The sequence below is a fragment of the Sander vitreus genome, chromosome 9, assembly GCF_031162955.1.
Source record: "Sander vitreus isolate 19-12246 chromosome 9, sanVit1, whole genome shotgun sequence".
Taxonomy (NCBI): domain Eukaryota; kingdom Metazoa; phylum Chordata; class Actinopteri; order Perciformes; family Percidae; genus Sander; species Sander vitreus.
Genome location: NC_135863.1, coordinates 8,930,533 through 8,956,036, shown reverse-complemented (window position 1 = coordinate 8,956,036; position 25,504 = coordinate 8,930,533). Strand labels below are relative to the sequence as shown.

Sequence of the window (25,504 nt, the reverse complement as noted above, 5' to 3'; positions counted from 1 at the left end):
TATTTTTTCTTTCTCAATTACGCTTGTGTGATTTTCCAGGATTTTTACTAGCACTTTCCTGATTCCCTCTTCCTTTCAATGGAATTCTTTTCTTAGTAAAAACTAATTTATAACAAAAAGCCTGAAAAGTTCTAACTTTCATATGTAAAAGATTGTATTTCTTTCCACGGCAAGTGTAAAGTATTATCTTTTTACATTTTAATTATTAAATACTACAGAAAGCGGCCACTTTTGCGATATAAAATATACATTTTCCCCTAATATCCTAATTATATAGACCACATTTCCACAGGATGATGACTCTAATTCAAGATAATGTAACATAATCATCATGTAACAAACGAAATCTGTCTACATCATGGAGACAATATGGAAATAAAGATATATAACGCATTTGTACATTTTGATTAATGAGTATTTACCTGCTAATGTGTTTTCTCTAAGAGATGAGATAATAAAATGAATAATCTATGATTAATTTTACTTGACAGCCTGTATGAAATCTGCAAAGTCTAGTCTGTTGGCATCAAGTCTAGACAGAGCTTTCTCTCTTTTTATTGTCTGAATTAATATTTAGGCTACTTAAAATGATAAAATAATTGCATAACAGTGCTTCTTGAGAACATTTGATTGCAATACGTACTGCATAAAGAAAGAGACTCTTAGTCTAATTTAATTAAAATTGTGTCAAAGGGTCCTCTAATCAATGTTTGGCTTAAAACATTGGAGATGACCAGCAGGGGACTGATCCAAAAGGGAATATTTTACTAATATTCTTAACTCATCATGTTCTCAAAAAAGTTGAGTTCTTATTTTTGCAACACAGTATTACGCGCCCTCATGTGGACGTCGTTGGGCACTTTTTGGAAAGCAGTAGTCAGACTTCCCCGCTGAGTCAACGTCTGTCTCTTGTTAAGAGTTTTCCGTAACTCTTTCCAGTTTTTTTTAAACTAACATTTTTTAAATTAAAAATCATTTTTAGTCTTCTACTTGTATTTAGGGTTCGTTAGACTTTCCCTCAAGCTGTGATCCTCCTGACTGCCGGGTTTGCGTACTGTTTATCTGCCGATATAAGCACCTCCTCCTCCTTCTCCAGTCCTTCAGTGGTTGAACGATATTCTCGATCAGCATGACATATTTTTCGGGATTTACTCTAAGGTTAAGGTACGTTTCCAATTTTCTTTCTTTTACAGTGTAATGGCTTTTTCGCAAATAGCAGACAGCAGTTTGGAGAGGGAGGACAACTGTTACTGGTGGTGGTTTAACTAGGGTCTTCGTCAGAAAGTTCCCTTACAGTAACGCATAACAGAGGATAAGGAAACGCGCTATTGTCAACACCTACAGAGCAATAATACTTTATGAATTTAATTGGCAACAGCCTGTATTAAGCGCTAAATATGGCATATCATAGTGAACAGATGCCATTAGTTGCACATAAAACAATGAACACTTCCTTTTATTTCCTGTTTCCTGTTTACATAATTGCAGATTGATAGCTTACACTATCATCTGCATTGTCTTACATTATCTGTGGCGATCATCGTTCCATGTTACAAACTCAAACCATTTCAAATATCTGACCTTATTCTCCCCAGCTAATCAGAATCAGGCAAAACCTGTTTATAGTGGCCCTAACACGTTTTGTAAAACGCCTATTATTCAGATAGGAGATCCCCTGTGATCATTCTTTTGGTAAATGCATAGTGATTCAGTCAAGTGAGATTTCTTTTTACCTTTTATGTCTCAGGTAGGACAATACTTGTACAGTAAGATATTTACTTTAATTTACTGCAGCTGTTTTGCATCATCATGGCTGGTTGCTGTGTGTCTCTTTCACTTTTTGTATCCTCATATGAAAATGTAGCGCTGTGAAGGGTCTGGGTTATGTTGGCAGACACACAGGATTCCGCAGCCTGCATGCACTCATTGTCACTGCAGAACAAGGGCAGAGTGAACTGGCACTTGCAAAAGTTGGACCACTGATGCTAACTACGTGACCAATGCTGTGAACACACAGACTCCCTACGTGCTCTCAGTCCCCTCAGTAATGATACGCTTTGGTGAACCGCTGAGAAAAGGCTCGCTGACCTTGATATGCTATCACACACACACACACACACACACACACACACACACACACACACACTACATGCAAATTTCTTATCAACATATGTTCAAACATTGTAAAGAGAAAGCCTTAATGCTACCCACCTACTGTATACAGCAGACTGTACAGTATGACACACACACACACACACACACACACACACACACACACACACACACACACACACACACACCATCTTCATCCGTCATATCAGTCATCTTTGGCATCAGAGATCCACACCCTTTCTCTCTCACTCTCTCTACATATGTATGTGGTGTACTTACACCTATATGGTCGCTATTGGCCCAGTCCTCCTATCATGGGTTTGTGGTTCAGTACACTTCCCCCATGGCCCCTGTCAAGATGCAAAAGGTGTCACTGATATTTCCAAAGCAATTCTTTATAAGAGAGTATCCTCCTTTTATGTAGTTTCATTAATATGCCTGATTGTGTTGTGGTGGTGTGATATGTAAATATTGTCTGTCTGTTAAAGCTGCACTCCTGCATTTGCGCTGATATTAAACGTTTTTGTTTCATCTTCCAGTTTCCAAATGCTCCAGTTCTGGACTGAGATGTTGTCCTGAGTTAAAGTTCCCCTTTTTGACGAAGGTTTTCCTTAAAATTACTCAACTGACAACACACAATGGCTTCCAATATAGTTGTGAGTATTGAAATGTACAGTTAAATCGAACCAAGTTGAAACAGAAACAAAGAGATTCCAGTGGTTTTAATCACGGCGCAAATCATTCCATAGCAGGCCTTAGTTTATTGTTTTTTCAACAGTACAGTAGAATGAATTTCACTCTTATGCTACGAAGCAAAACCTCAACAGCAAGGCCTTTTTCACTGGCTCTGCAGCAGGTGACACAAGTTAATGTAGGTTGTTTTCAGCAGCAAAAATTAGCAATCTGTGTGATAGCTGCATTCACAGCACTGTAGGACAATTTTACATATGTGAGAAGGCTCACAGCACTGTTTTTAAAGACTTATAAATGGATAGGTGAAACCAAATTCTCTCTCCTGCATAACTTAAGATCACAAACAGTCTTTTAAATGTAGGTACAGTGAAAGAGAACTTGACTATGAGGAACAAGGAAGTAACAATTGGAAATTTTAGAGGAAAATATTTTTTGTAAAGGCTAGTTATCTACCAGTTACAGTCTGCAGTTTAAAACAGGTTAAAGCCTGCAGTTTGGGAAAAATGGTGTTACAATAATGAGACATTTCCTTTTATATACATATCTCACAATAACAATATGCTACCAAAACTATTGGGGTACAGTAAAGCAACGAAAATGGTCTTTGGGGAAATCTCTTAGTTATTGAAAAACATATAAAGTGTATGGACCATGTTCCCAAAATGATGAAGCTCGGAGTAAAGAAGTACAAATCATGGAATAATGAGAAACTTGACAATCATTTGTGGAGTACAGCAATATAGGCTACTTGTTGTACATTTTATGTTCTTTGGATTGACTACAGTTTAGGTGCTGTTCTTATAGTTATATATTTTATGCATTTATTTTATTTGCCAAGTACATTTACACATACAAGGAATGTACAGTATCCTCTGCATTTAATCCATCCTAACTCATTAGGAGCAGTGGGCAGCCATAGTCCGGCGCCCGGGGTTCTGACCTATGACAAGGGCAATGGAAGGAGTCACTTAGCATGCATGTCTTTATGGTGGGAGGAAAGCCCACGTGAACACAGGGAGAACATGCAAACTCCACACAGAAAGGCCCTACTGGGGAATCGAACCCAGTACTCAGCAGTGCCTACTTGCTGTGAAGCTGCAGTGCTAACCACACAGCAGCAGTTACCGGTTAAGGTTTCACCAACAGGACATCTTGTTTTCACCTGACAAAAACTGCTATTATAAAGTGTTGTCCAATGGTTAATCCCTTGTTCCTGATAGTATTCTTCTTCCACTGGGCCTACATGTAAGAACCAGTGGGTGCCCGTAAGTCTTGTATTGGCACCTGACTCATACAACAAAATTACACTGTAAATCCCAGGCTGTGCTACCACATGTTTTAAAATTGAGCATTTTGGAGTCCAATTGCAAGGAGAAAGTTAAACCTTGAACTAGAGAATTTCACAGCGAATGTGACAGCCAATATCAACATGCCAAAAACCTCAGATCTTTTACTGATTGACTGATGAATCTGAAGGGAACCTGCCTACATCATATTTTATACTGTAACTAGATTTCTCATGCAGTATGGGTTATGCACCTAAATACCATGCGTGATTGTAATCATTGTCATTTTTATCATTGTGGTTGGAGGGATTTTCACACATGAGACAATGAACTTAACTGAATGAACGTTGCAGGTGGATCAGCAGTTTTCTCACAAATTCATAGTGACGGTGGTTCGAGCCGAGAGCGTCACCAAGGGCGCGCTGGGTGACCTGTGTGAGTCTTAATACACTGCCCCCCCCCCGCCCAATTAATGTCATTCTAACATTCAAACAATTTTTGCTGCAAATTATTCAGAACATGCTGCATGCACGTAGTAGTTACATGTTTGTGTTATTGTAAATGGAATTGTTTAAGTGCTTATGCTGAGTATGCGGTATCCTAAAGTACTGTGACTTTAGGATTCTGCTTTTCATTAACGCTGGTGAATGTGTGTGCACAGTGGACACCCCAGATCCATATGTGGAGCTGTTCATCCCAACGGCCCCAGAGAGCAGAAAGAGGACCAAGCACATAGACAACGACGTCAACCCAAAATGGAACGAGACCTTTCACTTCATATTAGACCCTAACCTGCACAACGTCCTGGAGGTTAAGACCTGCATTTTATTGTCTAGCAAAGTCTATACCAGTAAAGGATGACAAGCAGGGATGTATAGGAGAGTAATTAAGCTTTATGGTAGAAATTCTAATACCTAGGTGAGATGTGAACTAAAGCTTCATTCAACCAAGTCTTTTAAGTATTTATACTAGAATCAAAATGACTCATGGTAGTTTAGGGTCATCTAAGGTGAAATAAATAAATTTAGCCTCTTCTGAAAGTCTACATTGATCATTGTTTATTGACAAAACTGAATGGGACTTAACACATTTCAGAATAACTAATGAATGGTTCTTGGTTCTAGGCTATTTAACCGTTTAACTGATGATGTTTATCTCAATCAGGTAACATTAATGGACGCCAATTATGTTATGGATGAGACACTTGGGACTGCGACCTATGACATCACCAAACTCACCATAGGCCGGACAAAGATGGAGCCTTTCCTTATTGGAAAAGTAAGACATTCAATCCCAGCAGACTCAGGCAGTTATAAACTCATGTTGTGCAGGGGAACATTGCTTAAATTTACAGGAGCTTCCTTTAAATATTAGTTAAGCTTCCATGTTTTACAAAGAAATGAAATATGTGAAGATGGATTACAAGGTAATATTACATACAATATAATATTACATATGAAGATATACTGCATGTGTACCAAGACTAGAGTGTGCCAAGAGAATAACTCTTTTTTGGTGGTTAATAATAACAGAATAATTAAATGATACGCTTCTAAAAAAAGAAGAAGCATAAAAGAATTAATTACATTTCCATTTAAATGATGCAAAAAAAAGAAGTTAAAAAGTTTTAAATTAACCATTCCTGTCTTTTTCCTTCTTATTTTCTTTTTTCATCTCATAGATTTTGTTTTGACACTTTGTGTTTGCCTGTTGACAGAATTACAAACCACAATCAGCTGCTCTTTTACTGGACAATAATCACATATTTCATTGTTTTGACAGGCAACCAAAGTATACTTAGAGATGACGCTGGAGATCTGGTATGTATTCAAAAATTATCTCAGCACAGTTCACTCTATGATCAACCTAAAGGCCCTCTTGTGAAATAGCGATACTGGTTATGTATGAGTGAAGAATTGTGTACAATCCGTCACAGGTTCAAGAAGACACAGGAAACTAAAATTAGACTCAAACAGGATACTTGGTGTAAGCATACTGTATATAGAGTTAAAATGAATCATAATTCCTGTGGCGTCATTACATAGGGGTAAGTGGGAGGACTTTGCAATGCCATATGTGTTTGAAGGTTGTAATCATGAGAAGGGGAGCAGTAAAGGGTGAGAGGTCAGGACTGTTTGTCTGTGGATGTGTGTCACACCAGACCACCCAGAGGCAGATCGTTTCTTTCTCAATTTCAGCATCATCAGTAGTCTTACACAGGGAGAGATCATATTCTCTATCTGCCTCTCAGCAGAAAATGTAAAACATGAGTTATTGTTTGTCTTTCCACTATTAGATTTCAGTAAACCTTATTTCTGTCATTTGTTGCTGCAGTACCAAACTGGACTTGCGGTTTAGCCGGGCCCTGTGTGACAAAGAGAAGCAGTTCAGACAGACCCGCAGAGAGAGAGTGATGCTGGGCATTAAGAAGCTGCTCGACATGGAGAAGCCTCTTTTCCTCCCCAGCTCTCCAGAGGAGGTGGGAAAAGAGCAACAAATTCAAGTGTTAACATGGCAACTGTTGGTATTTAAAGCTAAAACTAGTTTTAGAACATATAATGCTACAGTATTGAAGATTTTTAGACTTGAGAGGCTGCTGTGTGCTGCAACTGGCTGTTTATTGCACAGAATTTCAAACTATTTCTTTAATAAAAGATCCCTTTTTCTCACTTTGCAACACGTTGTATAGCTATCACGTTTTCATTATGGTGGTTAACTTTAGTTGTCAATGCTCTGGAGGCCTGCTGCAACCAAGGGGGTAAGCTTCGCTTCAGAGCTCGAATCTCCTATGGCGCCATTTTGATGCTACAAAGCGATCATCCGACGTTAGCATTCCATTGACTGCCATTCATTTTGACGTCACTTTGACAGCCAAATAACTTTACATCTGAAGCGTTTAAAGACTTTATTTGTCCATTGTTTATTTCTAAAGAAACACGACAATGTATAAAAGGCTCCATTACCTTGTACCTCACGTTATGGCTCCGTAGTATACGTTTTTGTAAAATAGGCTAACGATTGTGTCATAACCACGCGACTTACTGTCGCATAGTAGAGGAATTACCGTATAGTACAGGAGAAGCTCGCAGGCAGTTTGGACTTACATTAGCTGTTTAAGTTTAATTACTAATGTTAACTAGCATTTGAGTTAGCAATAATTAGCTTGTGTTCATGCTATCTCCTTACATATACCTACGCTCTCTGTCTCTGCAAGATTGGGAATGATTGAGATTTCTCTTGGCACAGCTACCAGAAGACTTACAACTTTCAGACACGTTGCTCACATCACATCTACCTCGTTTCTCTCAGTTGGAGGCTGCGCAGTAACGCTCAGCGCTCACTGGAAAAGTGCTACTAAAGGCCTTCACTGGTCTCCGTCCAGAGCAACGGGATCTGTTGATCCATTCTTATATACAGTCTATGGCTACAACACCACTCACCTAAAAGCTATGCTGTTGTTTGCTGCTACTGCTGCTATTTATAGAGCAGTTCAAAAGCCCCACCTCAACCCCAGCATCCACGTGTAGGCTCTGAATCTACATTCTCCAAAGGGGGGGTAAGGTTAATATTATCACTCCCCACTCCTTACTGTGTCAAGTTATCTTGTGGGGAGTGATTAGGTCAGAGCCTAGATGCCAAATACCTACACTGTACATATTTTACACAGCTGTTACATATAATACCATAATACATTCCATGGTTAGCTGTAGCTGCTGTAGCCTCTTAACATTACATGTAAATGATGGGCATCTCTCATTCTTGCAGATTCACTTATTATCTGTAGCACTTACTAGTTAAGATGAAGAAAACCTACAAAGAAAAATCATGCAAATGGTCTGTTGTTCTTAAGTAATGTAATCAGAATTGCTAAATTTCAAAACTGTAATGCACTTTTTCACAAATTTGTTCTCAGCTCATGATAACACTGATATTTCTCACAAACCATACAATTAGCCTCACAAACCTGCAAGTTCTGCAGCTCTTTCACGCTTGTGTGGTTTTGGCTAGATGCTCTTAGGGCTGGCTGTAATCTCCAGCCAGGCCTGCTCATGTCTTCAACATGTGCTGGAAGCTCCAGAGGAATGAGATAACAGCTACTGCCTTCCACTATGCTACAACATCTCTCAACTCCCTATCCAGGAGGACTCTTGTGGAAATACTATGTCTGCCAGCATATTCAGAACTGACCACAGACTCCAGAAAGGAAGCAATGTTGCACAAGGAGAATTATGAAATAGTTGAAAATCTGAAGGCACAAAAAAATGTTGCAGAGACGTGATGCAACTGACACCCTCACTGTATAGAGGCGCAGGAGGGAAGTTACTCAACTTGAAAGAATGACAATGAATGCAAGACTAATACTCTAAACTGTGTAGTATGTAATTATGTGATTAAGCATGCCTTTATCTTTTTCTTCTTCACATTATGACTGTCTGTGTGTGTGTGTGTGTGTGTGTGTGTGTGTGTGTGTGTGTGTGTTGCAGGTGCCGGTGATAGCCGTAGCGGGCTCAGGAGGTGGTTTTCGTGCCATGGTCGGCTTCTCAGGTGTGATGAAAGCGCTGTTTGAGTCTGGGGTGCTAGATTGTGCCACATATGTCGCAGGCCTTTCCGGATCTACATGGTCAGTTTTTATTTCTCCTTATCTCCTCTCATTTTTTTCTGACACCTTTTATTTCAAGACATTTTCTCTCATTTTATCGTTTTGCTGTTTTGCTTCCCTTCTGACAAACCTTTCTGCCCTCCTCTGCTGATATGAAGCTGTCACATCAAGCGAGCACCTCTGGCTTGTTTCAGTCTCCATCTTCATATTTGTAGAGTGACTTATTGAATTTAACTTCCTTACAAGTGCGGTACCTTTTTCATAAATCTTGTAAAGAGCAAAGTGATATTTATTGACTGATCTGACAGCATTTTACATTGCATTGACATTTGTACAATTCTCTTTTTCCCTGTAGGTACATGTCCACTCTCTACTCCCACCCAGAGTTTCCAAATAAGGGCCCAAAGGACATCAACCCAGAGCTGATGAAGAGAGTTAGCAGTAACCCACTGAAGCTGTTGCTGCCCCAACACATCACCAACTACATCCATGCCCTCTGGACCAAAAAGGCTGCCGGGCAGCCTGTTACCTTTACCGATATCTTTGGTATGCTCATAGGAGAGACACTTCTACCTGCGGTAAGAGCCGCCTCTGTTGTTTTATCTTAATTTTTTCTTATTTTCTTATTTCTCCATTACCTCATTTCTCAGAAATATGCCAATCCTCCTCTTCCCTTAAGTTCATGATTCATTCCCTCTCTTTTCTCTTGAACTGGCATCCCACCAACACCTTATTTAAGCTTGTTATTTGAATGTTGTGCTGTGTTTCTTCCCTATCCATATTTTACTTCCACATAACTATGATAGCCATGATGAGATTAAACTCTTACTACCTGCAGAGCGTGAGTGTAAATTACTCAAAAACTGTGTTCTCACCCACCAGAGGATGGATATCAAACTGAGTAGCATTCAGGAGAAAATAAATCAGGCCCAGAGTCCTCTTCCTCTCTTCACATGTCTGCATGTCAAGCCAGATGTTTCTGAGCTCATGTTTGCAGGTAATTATCTGTCTTTTTGTAAGTACCTGCATGTGCCTTTACGTTGAATGGTGTGTTGACAAGACTTGTCCTTCAGTTTTTTCTTGACTCTCCTCTTAACTTAAATCCCCAGTTTTTTTATGATTCATCTCAATGGAAGATACCATATTATCAAAAGACAGCTGTGAAATTCTCTTCGCATTTAAGAGGCAATTAGGTTACAGAGGAAGTAGTTCTATTGTATGTGTATGTGTATTTGTGCGACTATTTGCATGCCTTAGTGTTTGTGTATGTGTGTATGTGACAGCTGTTGTTGCTGTAAAAGCTGTTGCAAGTGCGACCTAATGACTAGTTGGTGTAGAGAGAAACGTAGCCAGGGCCTAAATAATCCCATTCTGATCTTTTTGACCCCTGTAGTTCCCTCCACTCTCTGTGTAGATATTATGTACTATGTAAGTAGTCAGAACTTTTACTTAAGTAAAAGTAGCAATACTACAATGTAAAAATACTCTGTTACAGGTGAAAGTCCTGCATGCAAAACCTTACTCTTAAGTAAAAGGGTTAGATGCAGAAAGGGCCATTTTAGAACTATATATATTATATTACTGGATTATAATTGTTGATGCATTAATGTGTTCATCACTTTAATGTTGCATCTGGTAAAGGTACTTTATATACTGTAGGGTAGTTTAATCTATAATAATATAATACATATTATATTAGTCGATTATTATTGCCCTTTTGTATTAATAATCTAAACCTGCAAAGTAACTAGTAACTTTAGCTGTCAAAAACATGTGGTGGAATGAAAAGTACATTTGCCTCTGAGATGTAGTGGAGTAGAATATAAAGTAGCTTTAAAAGGAAAGACTCAAGCAAAGTACAAGTACCTCAACATTGAACTGCAGTACAGTACTTGAGTAAAGGTCCCCTACTGTTGTTTACTACTGACAACTGCACACACTGACTATAATTCCAAATTAGTTTTCACTCATTCAAATTCAAATGTTGTTTATCTGATTTTTAGTCCAGTTGACTTTATTCAGATTTAACCCTCCAGAAATGCATTTTGGCACATGGGAGATTGAATTGAAAGTGGCCGTCTCCTCCAAGGCAGATTTTTTTTTATATATTCAGTGCCTCAGTGTGAGCAAAATATTTACACATTTATGTTGTTTACCGACTGTTTTGCATTGTAATTCTAGTGTACAGTACAAATGCAAATGGAGAGGACGTATTAGTCAGTGACAGGTACTCATATTGGTTCCAAAGATTTGTTACATTTCCATTACATTAACACTGAGGTTTTAACCGGCAGACTGGGTGGAGTTCAGCCCGTATGAAATTGGGATGGCAAAGTACGGCACCTTCATGACCCCCGACTTGTTTGGAAGCAAGTTCTTCATGGGAACCGTTGTCAAGAAATACGCGGAGAACCCAATACATTTTCTGATGGGTGAGAAAGATGTTTTCATCTAAAACAGTCAGACCCTTTTACATTAGTAAACCTACTAACAGTATGTTTTCACTATTCCAGGTGTGTGGGGCAGCGCCTTCTCCATTCTGTTCAACAGAGTGCTGGGAGTCAAAGACACAGTTGGTGGCAGCACCATGGAGGAGGAGTTAGGTACTTTTTCTTCATATGTGTGTTTTGTCCTGAACTGAACTGCACTGTTCTGATTTTAAGATGTAAAGCCCTAAATAAATCATGCTTCTTTGCAGGTTAAGTGCAAATTATATTAAATACATTCCTCTGATTGAATGGAACAGCACAGAAATCCAATAATTGACAAAACAGTTTCACCACTAAGTCAATCTAGTAGCTGTTTAGTGGCCATTGATCATCTCACATGATCTTTATCAGCAGATGGCGTTAGCTCAGTTGTCAGGGAACTGTTGATGTTCAAATTTTAAATTTTTCCAAGCTCTTGTCAACCATGTTGGCTTCAGATTTGTGATTGAAAGTTAATTGTTGACTTGCTGAGGAAGATCGTGATATGAATAAAAGCTCCAGAACAGCAACTAAATGGACCGTTTACGTAATAAAAGTGTTTTGTCCACTTTTTTCAGTCTCAGCTAAATAATCATTTTGCTATCAATCAATAAAACAATGAACCAAAAAAGATAAGCATAACAATATTGATTCACAATGATGCAGTCTTTTATTTAGTGTGAATAAAAAAAAAGACTATTTCTGGCTTGTAAATATATCTATATTTATGTTAATCCAAAACATATTTTATATACTTGGATGAACTTGCCAATAAATTAATTATTGCATAAAAGAAAATGTATTTCCAGTGTTCAAAACATATTTAAAATGGGTATCATCCTTTCAGTATGTGACAATATATTGGGAAATTGTGGCTCTCGAACATGTCTTGAACATAATCTGAAATATGTGTTTAATCAGGGCCGGCGATTGCTATAGGCGAACTAGGCGATTGCCTAGGGCGTCAAATGTGTTGGGGGCGCCGTGTCGCCCTTAGGTCTACTTCTCATTAATAATAGAATTAGAATGACATGCGAAATAAAACATTTATTAAACATGATCATCCTAGGGCGCCCCCTCAGCCACACGGAGCTCTGAAGCAGACCTGTGTGTCGCTTAGCGTCCACTCTCGCTGTAAAAATAGAGACGAGCAGCGGCACAGACCACGGAGCTGCTGCAGCTCGCCTTCCGTGGTCTGTGCAGCTTCAGGTTTATAAAGGACGCGCACTGCTGTGGGCATGCTGCGGTAGATGTGTCCCGTTTGTGCTCTGTGTATTTCTGCAGTAGGCTAGGTCTAGTTTTGGTTTTCCACCTCCGATGTATAGCACTGTGTCTGTCAGACGATCTGAGATCTACCGTATCAGCAGAGCAATCACGTAATGCACAGCAGACTGTGGTGCAGGTGGATTATTTTCTGAAATATTGTGATTTCATTCTTGTAATAGCCTATTATCACTTTATTTTCTCAAAATATCACGACTCCTCCAAATCTCATAGTGCACAGATGAGATATATTTTGAATGTGCACAAAGTTTTAAACATGAGTAGAAATATTGCTCAAACACCCGTACCCACTTACACAAATGAACATGACTAAACAGTTTAGTCATGTTCATTTGTGTAAGTCGGTACGGGTGTTTGTTTCCTGGTAATGGCATAGTTTTGAATTTACTAATAAAACTTCTGCTGAAACTGATATTCAGTTGTGCCTGAATGAGATACTATTGTTGTCTGTATTTCCTTGCCGCTTTGTCTCATGCCAGAATTATTTTCTTACACGTTGGTATCCTCACACCTTTAAAAATAGCCAATGTGTGTGTGTGATGTTACCACAACAGTGGGAAGGTATCAGCTTTCCTGTGAATATTCTGACAGCTCATCGGATGTTTGTTTTGGTTGAATGCATTTCTTTGGGGGTGACCTTTAAACATTCAGACACTCTGACAATGCATTGGGTATCTGGAAGTGTTAAGAATGCCTCCACCCAGTTTAAGAATGCTTTACTCTATCACAGGGGTGTCAAACTCTGTTTCACTAAGGGCCACACTGGAAAATGAGAATCACATCAAGGACCAGACATGTACGGGTTTATTTTAATCCAAAAAGTTAAATATCTTTGACTGTATTATTGCATGTCTCGTATAGTCTTCTCACTCACAGTTTGGTCGACATAAAGTCCTAAAAAAGTCAGCAAAAGTGTTCCTAGCCATCATAGAAGAAAGCGCCCAAAAACTTTGAAAAAAGCAACAAAAACGAAGAAAAAGCGACAAAAACTAGGTGGGCCAAAGTGTATTGTAAACCAAAATTGATATGCGGGCCGGATCAAAATCTGCGAGGGGCCGGATTTGGCCCGCGGGCCTTGAGTTTGACACGTGTGCTCTATCAGGTGTATTGCATTTCTCTGAGGACTTATTTTGAAAGAGATAATAGACAGTGAATTTGATAATGTCACATAACTGAATAAAAGCATTCTGTCGGTGACAGAATTGATACTGTATGTGGTATAAATTAACATCCTACTGTTGAAGTTGTAACCTGATGAGTGAAGCTGTCTTGTGTCTTACAGAGCAGATCAAACCACAGCACATCGTCGGAGAAGACAGTCTGGACAATGACCAAGAGCCACGTAAAGGTGAGCTAAGGAGTTTACATACAGACTTTGAGATTGTATGTATGATTAAATGTTTTATGGTGCAATAGAGATGTGTGATTTTGAATGGTGTCAACAACTATTTTGACACATTGTGTCTGAGGGAACGTCAACGCCTTAAAAAACATTTTCTGTCTGTAGTAATGCTGCTATGTTTACAGTATGTGTTAGCATGACTCATCTTCATCGGTATAGCTACTGGGGTTTACGTCAGGGCAGGAAGAATTGCTAATACATTGAGCTTTTACTTGGAACTCTTTGGTTTCCAGACGCATGTTGACTATATGGGTTTTGCTCTTCATGATCCTATTAATGAGAATGTATAAGCCGAATTTTCGGAAGTTGATGCTTTTTCTTTGCAAATGTGAGCTTTCGTTGTGAGTTAATTATAGACAGAAAAAAAGAGGTAGAGAGAAAGAAAGAGAAGGGGTGCTGTAAAATGAGTGACAGACAGTCTTTTGTTGCAAATGAATTACCCTTGAAGATGGAATAAAAAAAATCTTTGTACAAAGCGTGACAAAAATATATTTTAAAACTTAAGAAACTAATTATAAAATTGCTTCTGGCTCTTTTTTGTTACAACTTTACACAGCATATTAAGCATAGCTCCTGAAAACTCTCTTTTAGCTCTTCGGTCTCTACCAACTCCTTAGGGAAATATCTTGCTCTGTAGCTGCTAAATGCTCCACTATGTTCACCAGCTAGTCAGTAACTGTGTTTGTCTAGACATTTTTACCATCGCTGATGTAAAACGTGTGCAAAGATTGCTACATTTGATTTTACAGTATTTTCTCTGTCATCATTTTGGTGCTCAGGGGGGACAGAGAACCAGGATGGAGAAGACGATCGCACTGCTAAGGCTGGCTGGACTCAGCGAATGTTCAACTCACTTTTCAGTGACTCATCCTTATTCAACACAAGAGAGGGCCGGGCCGGGAAGGTAACTCAATGTGTTCATTCATCACGAAATCATACAATTTTGTAACACTTCACTAAACACTGCATGTGCTCTAGCTGCATTTCCTTTTTTTTCACTTTTTCTGTAACAATCTTTTTCTCTCCATAACCCATCTCACCCTGTTGCCAGGTGCATAATTTCATGCTGGGCCTAAACCTGAACACCAGCATCCCGTTCTCTCCAGACAGTGAGGTCAAATGCCACGCCCCCATACTTGAGGAGGAGGTGGACGCTGTCACAGGTAAGAAGGATGGTCACAATCCACTGCTTTTAAAGCTTGGGGTAGGCAGTTATATTTTGGCGTCATTGGGCAAATGAAAAAATCTAGCCCATGGAGGGACTTTGGCCAATCAATCACAAGTCATTTTAGAGGGAGACCGTTCCTATTGGGTGTTCTACACATGCAGTTGTGCGTGCATGTCCTTTCAGATGGTGAAAGCCTGATTCAATGACGGACAATCCTGCAGAAAAAGTTGCTGTCTACACTGCAAAGCAACACAAAAAGCTGGACTTATCAAAAAGCAGGTCTAAAAGAGAGTCTGATAATAAATGCAATACAAAAAAGTTTCAATATCTGTGAAGCGTTTCAGAGATAGAGAGGAAATGTTGCAAACAGTTGTGCCTTCTGCTAACCTTAGCCAAAGGCTCAGAGCTGCCGCTAATTTAAGTTCATGTCTGTGTAGCTAGCTTGAGCCCCGAATCACAGTATGTCATCCAAAAGTCAAATGTCAGGCCCACAAGTTTGCAAAGAAAACGTCACAGCATCAGGATTACAATCATGATGGAAATCATTGCATGGGCTACTGTATAAAGCGTCTGGTGGGAGGGGCTTAGGACAGAGAGAACAGCTGCAGAAGAGCTTTTTTTTTCATGAAACTGCCTATTCCAGCTTTAATTTTTCAAGAAAAAGAAAAACGACAGGACATGATTATTTAACATATTGTACATCTGTATCCAGACCCAATATTATTATTATTATTATTATTATTATTATTATTTATTATATATTATATCGAAATATTTGGAAATGGATAAGAACAATTAATTTGCAAGCAGATGCAATGTGTTAGGTGCAGAGCTTTTTTGCTGCAAGCAGCGGTCTGTGATGAGAGCAGTTAGAGTGAACCAAAACAGTAAAGTTGTAGCCTGGAAAACTGGAACAATGAACTGGAAGATGCCAAAATGCTCGGTAGAGCTCAGGTGATCTGCAGAGTTTGTGTTAATTCTCTGTGGGTTAATTACTACAAGCAACTTCTTTTACATTGCATGCAGTCATTTTAACCCATTGTTAAAGCTACATTGTGTAAGAATTTCTCCCATCTAGCGGTGAAATTGTATATGACAACCAACTAAATATTACTTTCTAGCCCCTCCCATTCCGATCGCGTTTTAACTCATACGGTGGCCGAACCCGAAATTAGCTCTTAGTATCTCCATCGTTTACACGCAGCTGTTCTAGCCACTCCAATATTAACTTTGGTCGCGTTGTCGTTTTAATTCTCTTTTTCGCTTCCCTGGCGAGTAATCTCCCCCTGGCATTCGTCACGGTGCCACTGAGTGTAAAAGGGCGAAAGGCGGAGGTATGTCCCTCTTTGGCTAATGTATTTTAAAGATGGAGGCGCAACATGCCGGCCGTCATTCCAGCGAGTCGCTCGTATGTATTCTGAATGATTCTAAATGTCAGATTCTACACTTACAAGAATACTTTGATTAGTGGGTGGAAGTAATTACACATGAATGAGCACATATTTGTGAAAGAACAAAGGTTTTTTTGCTAAGAATCAACTCAAAAAATTACTCAATGTAGGTTTACTATAAAAATATTGATTAGTGCAGCTTTAATTAAAAAAGAAGACATTTCTTTTCGAAAACATTTATATTTGGCAGAGTAAGGTAGCTTTGCTACTGGTACTGAAACACAGGTGTGGTCAGAACATTTTTCAAATTTTTATAGCCAGCCCTACTTCCATCAAACATTATAGGTTAGTCATTACACAGTTATATTGGTTTTTAAATGTTTTTTAATCTGGTTTTACATATTTTAGTCTATGTATTCTTGTATGATTTTTGTCTTTTCATTTTCTTTATGTATGTAAGTACACAAGGAACTATGACAAATAAATTAATCTGAATCTGAATCTGGTTGGGCGTGTAGCATGAAATTTGGCTGCAGATATTTTCCCAATCATGTTCCTGCATCATTTATTTGATTTAATGTGATTCTCTCAGACCCAGATGAGTTTGATCGTATTTACGAGCCTCTTGATGTGAAGAGCAAGAAGATCCACATAGTGGACAGCGGCCTGACCTACAACCTTCCCTACCCTCTCATCCTGCGGCCAGAGCGCGGTGTCAACCTCATCATCTCCTTTGACTTTTCTGCACGACCCAGCGACACCAGCCCCCCATTCAAAGTCAGCGTCTAAACTCTTTTTACAGTCATGAATTGCTAAAAATGATTTGTGCAAAATCATGAACATGTTTTTCTCATTTGTAAATGTATGCCACAGGAGCTCCTGTTGGCAGAAAAGTGGGCTCGAATGAACAAGCTTCCATTCCCGAAAATCGATCCCAAAGTCTTCGACCGCGAGGGCCTGAAAGAATGCTACGTCTTTAAGCCAAAAAAAGGCGAAAAGAACTGCCCGACTATCATCCACTTTGTCCTGGTCAACATCAACTTTAGGACATTCAAGGCACCTGGTAAGTACTGTATGTGCGTGAAGGTTTCCACAGAATGTGAGAGGAGGAAAATATGCCAAGGCTCTTTGTATTATAATAATAATAACCGTCATGTGCCATGACGGTAAGACATTTCTTCCTTGAAATGGCTCACTGTAATTATTCGGCCAGCAGCAGACAGTTTTTTATGTTCAGCCTAAAGTTGGGCCCCTGATCTGACTGACCCCAATAAACAAAGTCTCTGTGGTTTCGTTGTGGAAATGGTGTGTCTGTCTTTAAGCATACTTGCAGTCTACTGAGTGTGAGTGTGTGTGCACACGCACAGATGTGGACCACAGTGTGTTCAGTTTTATAAGCTGCTTGGGTGAATTATGGTTCCTTAAGGAGCCAGGTGCCGCTAAGGAATCTCTAGCTCCAGTGGGAGAGCTCTGTGTGTAAACAGGCCATTTATCATGAGCCATACAAAGACATATTATCTCCACATCTCCATCTCATCTGCACTTCTGCATCTTTTCATTCAGTAGGTCTTCAGCCCACATACTTCCACAGTGTGTTTATGGACATTGCATAAGCTTTTTGCGCTTAAACCCAAAAGACATCTGAGGGAAGTACACCATGAATGGACTTCCCATTTGAGGACGTTATTCAGGCCATTATGGAGTCGGTTCACTACTGTATGTGTGCAACTTCTTTCTGCATGTGGTCTTTCATCTTTACTCCAGTAATTAGGATCAATGTTACATTTTTACTCAAAAAGTACATAATGGATCTATTTTGAATATTTAGCAGGAAAGTTTATTTTTAACCTTTAGAAATAGTTAATAGTTGTACAAAATAAAACAAAAAATGTCAAATTTGAAGCAGTGGAAACAACAAACAAGCCCACCTCAACATGGTCTAGTATTAGCATTTCTGGAGATTCATATACATCTCCTGAGCTTCATCTGCAGATGGAGTTTGCAAAGATTTAAATTTTTTTTCTAACCACTTAATGGAGTTTTCAATTCATGTTGGCTTAAAAGTTGAGTTTCTAAGTTCATAATTGGCCTCATCAATCAACTAGTCAAATTAATCAAAACCAATATATTTAGTTGTTTCCAAGGTCAAGAATGAACTTCTAATCTCAACCTTAAACCAATATGAAAGAGAGGTTCAAAAAGTGTCAATTCCCTGACAAACAATTCCCTCTGCAGATGAATATCATGTGAAATAATCAAAGACTCCAGTTTGAAGCATTTTACTTATTTAAGTAAGTATTAAACGTTTTAATTTACTTACAGGTGTTCCCAGAGAGACTGAGAAGGAAAAGGACTTGGCGGATTTTGACATTTTTGACGACCCCGAGTCACCATTCTCCACTTTTAACTTCCAGTACTCCAACAAGGCCTTCACCCAACTCCATGACCTCATGGAGTTCAACACTCTCAACAACCTGGAGGTCAGTTGTGTCCTTATGATTTCACTACAGGATGTTTACATGGAGGGATGCAAAAGGTTTTGACATCAAACAACAGGAAACAATAGTGATGTCATCAGGGGGTTAAACAGGAATTCTGATTCATTTTCATTAATTCCATCATTCCAATTAATCTCCAATTCATTCTTTGGGGGGGGGGGGAGTTTTACATTTTTGCATTGTCACAATTGTCAAATATCAATTGTGCAACATCAAACATTTTTTCAAGGCCCGTCTAAGACTGGATAGTACAAGTTTAGTCTAGTTCACAGTAGGTGTGTTACTGTAAGAGGTCAGACTGACTGACTGTATCTGAGTCACTGCTGGGTAAGGATGTGATGCCATGAATTATTTTTTTTCACTGGATGGTCAGCTCATTATGACAGACTTATACTATCAATACAGTAGAGATGCCTTGACTCTGCAGATTTAAGAACCGTTAGGCAGATGCACTCAATCTAGCTTGAAGTTACATTTGTCAAATCGTATTAACATATGAGAAATCTGTCCAGCAACACCAAAGTTTGGCAATTTACGCAGCATGAAATAAAAACACTCCACAGTACAATACTTCAAACTAATTTGTGCATACGGATCTTTGTATATTTAAAGTGGTGTCAGTCAACATTTCAAGCCATGCTAGGGATAGTAATTTTTAAATTTTAATTTTGGTTTGGATAGTTATATATTAACATTGTGGGATGATGTTGAAATCACCAGTGAACCAAAATACCACTTCTAATAAACGATAGAACCACCTGAAGTATAGCTTAATGGATTTGAGTTAACATTTCATTCATAATTTTTTCTCATTGATACAATATTGATTGATGCAGTATGGTATTTTGGATTTAAACTAGGGCTGTCAAACTATTGCATTTTTTTAAATCGCGATTAATCGCTGAATTTCTATAGTTAATCGCGATTAATCGCATGTTTTATCACATGATTAAAATTCTATTATTTTGCATTTCAGAACAGTTTTTAAGTACATATTAACAATGGAAAGCAATTCTTACCAGTGTATCTTGATTGGGAATCAAATGAATGCAAGGAAAGTTACTTTATGAACTTGACTTTAAGATTTGTATTTGTTTATTATTTATTTACTGTAAACAAAAGAAAAATGTGTGAATCTGTCATTATTGCACAATTCCTCCAAATACTTAACTAAAAAACTAAAAATCCCTATCCTTACCAGAGTCAGTAACTCCTATATAATTTTGATTACTCGCCCACATCCAGTGATCACCGGTTAATGAGACGTTTGCACTTTGCAGCAGTTCCAGTTGGGCTGCTTTCTCTGTGGAGTACAGGCTGTGTATGCGTGAAACTACTGTCCCCCTCGACGGCAATGTATAAGACGGGTCAGAACATGCCAACCGTAGTACGTCTTTAAGATCCTGGTCCAGCTTGTAGGTGGTAGCTCAAGCTTGACGTGCTTCGGTGATATTTTAATTTGGCTTTACACAATGTGCATGTGGCTTTCGACTTGTCTAATGAGCTGTCCAGGAGTTTTGGAAAATAAAAAGCGCCATTCAGAATTGTGTTTTCTGCGTTCTTTCTCTGTCATGCCTGCAGCCCGCAGCAGCAGGCATGGCCGAGTTAAGTGTAAAATAAATTAATAAATGGCGGCATGCAATTAATGCGATTAAAAAAATTAACGCGTTATGCTCGGCCCTTAATCTCATCGCGATTAACACCTTAATGCTGAAAGCCCTAATTTAAACCCTGTATTTGTCCCCTGCAGGTGATTAAAGAAGCCATCAAGGATTGCATTGTGTCCCGGAAGGAGAATCCCTCGTGCCTCTCCCTTCCTTTCTCCCTCAGTGCAATCCCAAAAAAGAAGTTTCTCAAAAGAGATGCTCTGGCAAATCCCTGGAACCTCCTGGGAAATGATAACCAGTAGCCTGATCTAAGACTTTGCATAAAGTGGACTTTAGGGATTTTTGTAGATTCAGTCTTTTCTTTTTGGAAAATGCTATGTTGATCTCTTTTCTGTATACTTAAATCATAATTTACCTAACTTTAACGTTTACTGGTAAAGCATTATGATAGCATTCACATATACAACAGAATGAGAATTTTCATCTGGCTTTATTTGCACAAATGTGACTGCTGGGAAACTGTTTATTGACCACAGACAGCCGGTTTTCCCTTCTGGCCGTGAAAAAGACTGGATGGTAAGAATCGACACTTACTTAACAATATGAGTGACTGGATTGTTACAGCAAACATTTGGCTCTTTAACAAACAACAGGATATTGTTTGTGGGTCCTCCCTTTTGTTTTTGATATTAACTGAGAAACTATGCTATATCTTAGTTCTTCATGTGCAAAAGAAATATCCACCTCAGATCCATGTGTTCATTTACATAACTTAAATCATCATCATGTGAACTTTCTACTCCTGTTGCAACATTCCTAATTCATGTGGACACCTCCTGGCTTTAGTTCATGCTGCCTAGGGCAAAGCTGCATTTTCATCTTTCCTATGACTTTTTATGTAGCTATTTCTAAATTTAGCTTGGAGCTGTGTGAATGCACTGTAAGAAACCTCTCCTTTACCTGTTTGTCAGCTGAATGTTTTCCATATTGACTACAGAACATGCAAATAACCATTTTTCTTTCATTGGATTGCTCGTCTAAACATGAAATCCTGTTTGAAAACATGGAAGAGGAGCTTGTAACCATTGGTTTTGTTTGATGGCAACTCCTAAACAGGCCTTGCACACCCCTCTGCATACCTCAAACATCTCAATGATGCTTACCGACTTACAGGGAAGGAGCACTCCCTGATCCCATGTAGGGAGTGTCTCATATTAAAGCCACCATTTTGGAAAAACAAAACTTGATGCCATAGAAACAGCCCCGCTTTTTTTTTCTTCTCTCTATCTCTGCATCTTTATTTTCCTGATCATGTTGTTTCAGGCTGCCTTTTAGATAAAGACAAACAATTTCTCCTCCAACAAAGCCAACTCGCTGCAGGACTCCCTGAACGCTCCCGTACAATTAGGAGTGGCTGAGGTCAGGCTGGGTGCTGGTGGTGTTGAGTGTGATCATGAGACTTGCTCCCAGCTGAAAAAGGTGGCTCTCTGCGGCACTTGCAATTTTACACATTAAACCTACACCTGCAGCAGTGCAGGCCTGGAATCTGACACACTACACCTATACCTGCAGGGGCCAAAAGGCTGCACACAAAGCAGTGAAATTTCACACTGAAACACTTCCAATACCTATATGCTCATGTTTCAGCCCTGCTGGTTTGGAAGAAACTGAGAAAACATAAAAGGCTTTCTGCAGTCTTGCTGCAAGGATTCATGACCCACAAACCTTTGCAACTTGCCTTTATGTTGATTTTTTTAGCAGATTATTTGTGTCCGTTTTTGCATGTTTATGTTTTCTTCAGTTTACAGCATTGCCTTATGTTTTTTTTAAGAAATGGTTTGGGGAATATGTTTATTTGCTTTTATTCGATACCACTCTTATGCAGCATCTGTTTGTTACAGAGAGCCAAGTCATGACGTCACGTCTGTTCTACAATCTTGTCGTTTCTCAACCTAATGGCTGGAGTATATTTGAGACATCCATAGATAAAGCACGAGTCAAAGTTAAGAATGCAGAGGAGTCTTATTTGTAGGCTTCTTAATAAGTCTCTTTGTGTGTAGATAGAACACACACAAAAAAGAAAATAAAAAGCAAATAAGCACATTCCCAAAATGTTGGAATAGTCCTTTAAGACAAAGTTTATAACGCATCAAAAGAAGCATTCATCGATGTATTTGACATCTTGTAAAACTCTGTGAGCTATCATGTTACACCTTTATTTTTCTTCGTACCATAAGGTTATTTAGCCTAATTTAGACAGCATACACGAGCCGTAGCAATTTTATTTTCTTATATTATTGCCATTTTGCATTTTTATAATCTTTGACAATGTTTACAAATGTTTCAGATGCTTAACGGTCAGTTTTAGGGAATCAAGACGTGCACATAAATACTTCATGTGATCATTAACTATTTGTATTATAAATGGCAAAGCACAACATGCATAATGTTTATGTGCATTGTACAAAAAGGATGATAATAAAAGAGAGAATTTATTTTGTGTGTAATGTTTTCTGTTAAAATACTTTACATTCTTCCTTAATCCGTGAGACACCTCCTGAACTAACACAGCAGATAAGAGAAAAAAGTGCAGGGTCACAGTTCCAGTGTGTTGTTTCCTTTTGTTTGGCTTATATATTAATATTAATGAATTTGGGTGGCAGAATTGGTCTGTATAGATACAGATAGTTCTTAGACAGATCTTTTAACCATATGAAATGTTTTGTGTGTGTTGGACTGTAATTCCCAATATATCCCAGTGTTTGTCTCCATGGCTGTCTGACTAACATATTCAGACACTCAGTGATGTTATCCAACAAGTCCTCCAAACCATAAGACAACAGCCATGTTGTTTATTCCTTCCTTCTACTACGACCTATAGCCTAGGAGTGTTTCATTAATTAGCGCCCCTATCAGTGGCAGGAAATATGACCCACAGGAGCGTTTTCCCACCTTATTTCTAAACCACAGAACGTCGCAGTTTTAAACACGTCGCTATCGTTGTGAAGCGGTAGCAGTTTCGTTAGCTTTACGCACCGACAAGTTTTTATTGAACTATTTAGTTAAGTTTAGAAAACAAAGATTCTCTATAACTAAAGATAGCACATTACATGCTGCGTTGATGATAAGAAACAGTACACACTTCCTGTCTCTTAAATGGGCGTGGCCTCATTTGAAAGTGTAGTGAATGGATGAAAAGTTATATTTGCATAACTTATTTATACTTTTTTTGCTAACATCAGATATTTACACATCTAAAAGCCATTGTTAGCATTATGAAAATTTGTTTTGTTACGGCGTTTGCGTTAGTTAACATAACATAGCTTTTCTGTGTTGCCAGATCTCACGAGAGTATGTTCAGAAACAGTTGTCGAACAAAGTTAATTTTCTTTCTGATTTGTCAGTCTGAAAAATGCCATTTTAGTATCAGAATGTTTGGGAGTTATGTGGCTTGTGAAAAATGGGTCCAATATTTACTTTGGTGACAATGGCACGAAATAATCAGTCATAATCTATTCTCCTAAAGAGGCGTGGCAGTGGCTAATCCACCGTGACACAGACACAGAAAATGACTTGGGGCATTTCAGCTCTAAACCATCTCTGGTTAAAATTTCTATGAGACTTGCTCAGTGGCACATAAAGCCATCATGGAACCAAAAATTGATGATCGGCATTGTGCGGCCCATAGAGTAGTTGCCGCGCCTGCATCACTCACATCAACAGATATTTTAAATGGACGGTCGAATGCAGGCGCAGCCAGGACTGGGGCATGAGTCAGCAAAGCCTTTACACAATCAAACGCCTGCTGTCAAGTCTCAGACCAGTGGAAACGTTTTTTTGGACTCAACAGGTCGGTAAGTGGGGCGGCAACTGCGGAAAAGTTTTTAGAGAAGCTTCTGTAGTACCCCGCCATCCCTAAAAATCGACGCAGTGAGTAACGTGAACCAGGAGGAAGGAAGGACAGAATGGCTTCGACCTTTGAATGCACCGGCTTGACTTGACCCCGACCCACAACTTTTCCTAAATACTGTACAGTAGCTTGACCAAATTAGCATTTTGCCAAATTGAGTGTGAGGTTAGCATCACGCAGCCTTCCAAACTGCATGAACTGCATGAAGCTGCTGAATGTGGTCATCCCACGAACTTGAGTAGATTACAATATCATCCAAATAGGCTTCACACCCTGACAAACCCGATAACACTATGTTTACCGAGCGCTAAGACCTCCGCCGGACGAGCCGGCTACGTTTGGTTTAGCGCTCCACTAACTTGAATGGGGATTAAGTGATTTAATCGTGTGCCTTTTCTAGACTTTCCAAGGTTTTCAAATTCTGATAGTAAAATGTGTCAGTCGTGTCAGTTGTGATGCTCCAAAGAATTGATCCACAGATTTACAGACGTGTCTGTCGCCATATAAGTCTATAGGAAAAAGTCTTTCTGGGCCACGGGACGGGAGTTGCAATTTGACTGTTTGGCCACTATGTTCAATTTGCTTCCAAACCCAGCACACTTTGTGGGGGCATGGGCTGAACATGCCCCTACTACTTACTTCACGTCCGGTTATGCATGTGACGCAGAACGTGAGGTAGTTCTGTTAGTTCTTTTATTTTCAAATGAGACACAAACCCCGGTCTCCTGAATGAAAGTCCTGTGTTTGTTTCCTGGGTGAGAGTCCTGTGTTTGTTTGACCCATCCATCAACCCATCCTTCCTCCTGAAGTGGAAGATGGCACTCTTCTATGTCGTCACCTTTTTCAAACAAACAACTTATATGGCCGTTTTTGGTGGAGGACGGTCTCATGTTATCTCATAACATCCACACATGAATACCTAATAGAAAGCTTGTAGAGGGTTGATTCACTGGAAGAAAACAATTCTCACTGAGCTCCACACAACTCTCTCTGTATTTCTCAGTATGGCTATGTTCAAAAGATTGTGTCGTCTGGCGACTTTCGTGTGCAGAAACTCGAGTGAAGATAATTACTTCTTCTGAAGA

General features: G+C 39.1%; 2 protein-coding genes across 2 annotated transcripts in view; both read left to right on the top strand.

Annotated features, from left to right (window-relative positions):
* The window catches only part of arpc5b (actin related protein 2/3 complex, subunit 5B), a 174,358-nt gene that overhangs the window by 138,734 nt on the left and 10,120 nt on the right, over window positions 1–25,504 (top strand). The window lies entirely within an intron of this gene.
* pla2g4ab (phospholipase A2, group IVAb (cytosolic, calcium-dependent)) lies at window positions 894–23,004 on the top strand. Its single transcript, XM_078258577.1, has 19 exons — window positions 894–1,164; window positions 2,652–2,768; window positions 4,445–4,526; window positions 4,753–4,901; window positions 5,256–5,369; window positions 5,874–5,911; window positions 6,426–6,570; window positions 8,576–8,712; window positions 9,047–9,269; window positions 9,574–9,688; window positions 10,986–11,123; window positions 11,205–11,294; window positions 13,726–13,791; window positions 14,625–14,749; window positions 14,897–15,008; window positions 16,997–17,181; window positions 17,278–17,467; window positions 18,727–18,884; window positions 20,653–23,004. Exons 2-19 carry the CDS (start codon window positions 2,751–2,753, stop codon window positions 20,809–20,811), a joined length of 2,244 nt encoding a protein of 747 aa, XP_078114703.1. The 5' UTR covers window positions 894–1,164; window positions 2,652–2,750; the 3' UTR covers window positions 20,812–23,004.

Excerpts from the sequence above, each read along its gene's own strand:
- pla2g4ab (XM_078258577.1), top strand. Across the intron at positions 6,571-8,575 it reads TCCCCAGCTCTCCAGAGGAG|GTGCCGGTGATAGCCGTAGC; the intron begins GTGGGAAAAGAG and ends TGTGTGTTGCAG. Across the intron at positions 17,468-18,726 it reads TAGGACATTCAAGGCACCTG|GTGTTCCCAGAGAGACTGAG; the intron begins GTAAGTACTGTA and ends ATTTACTTACAG.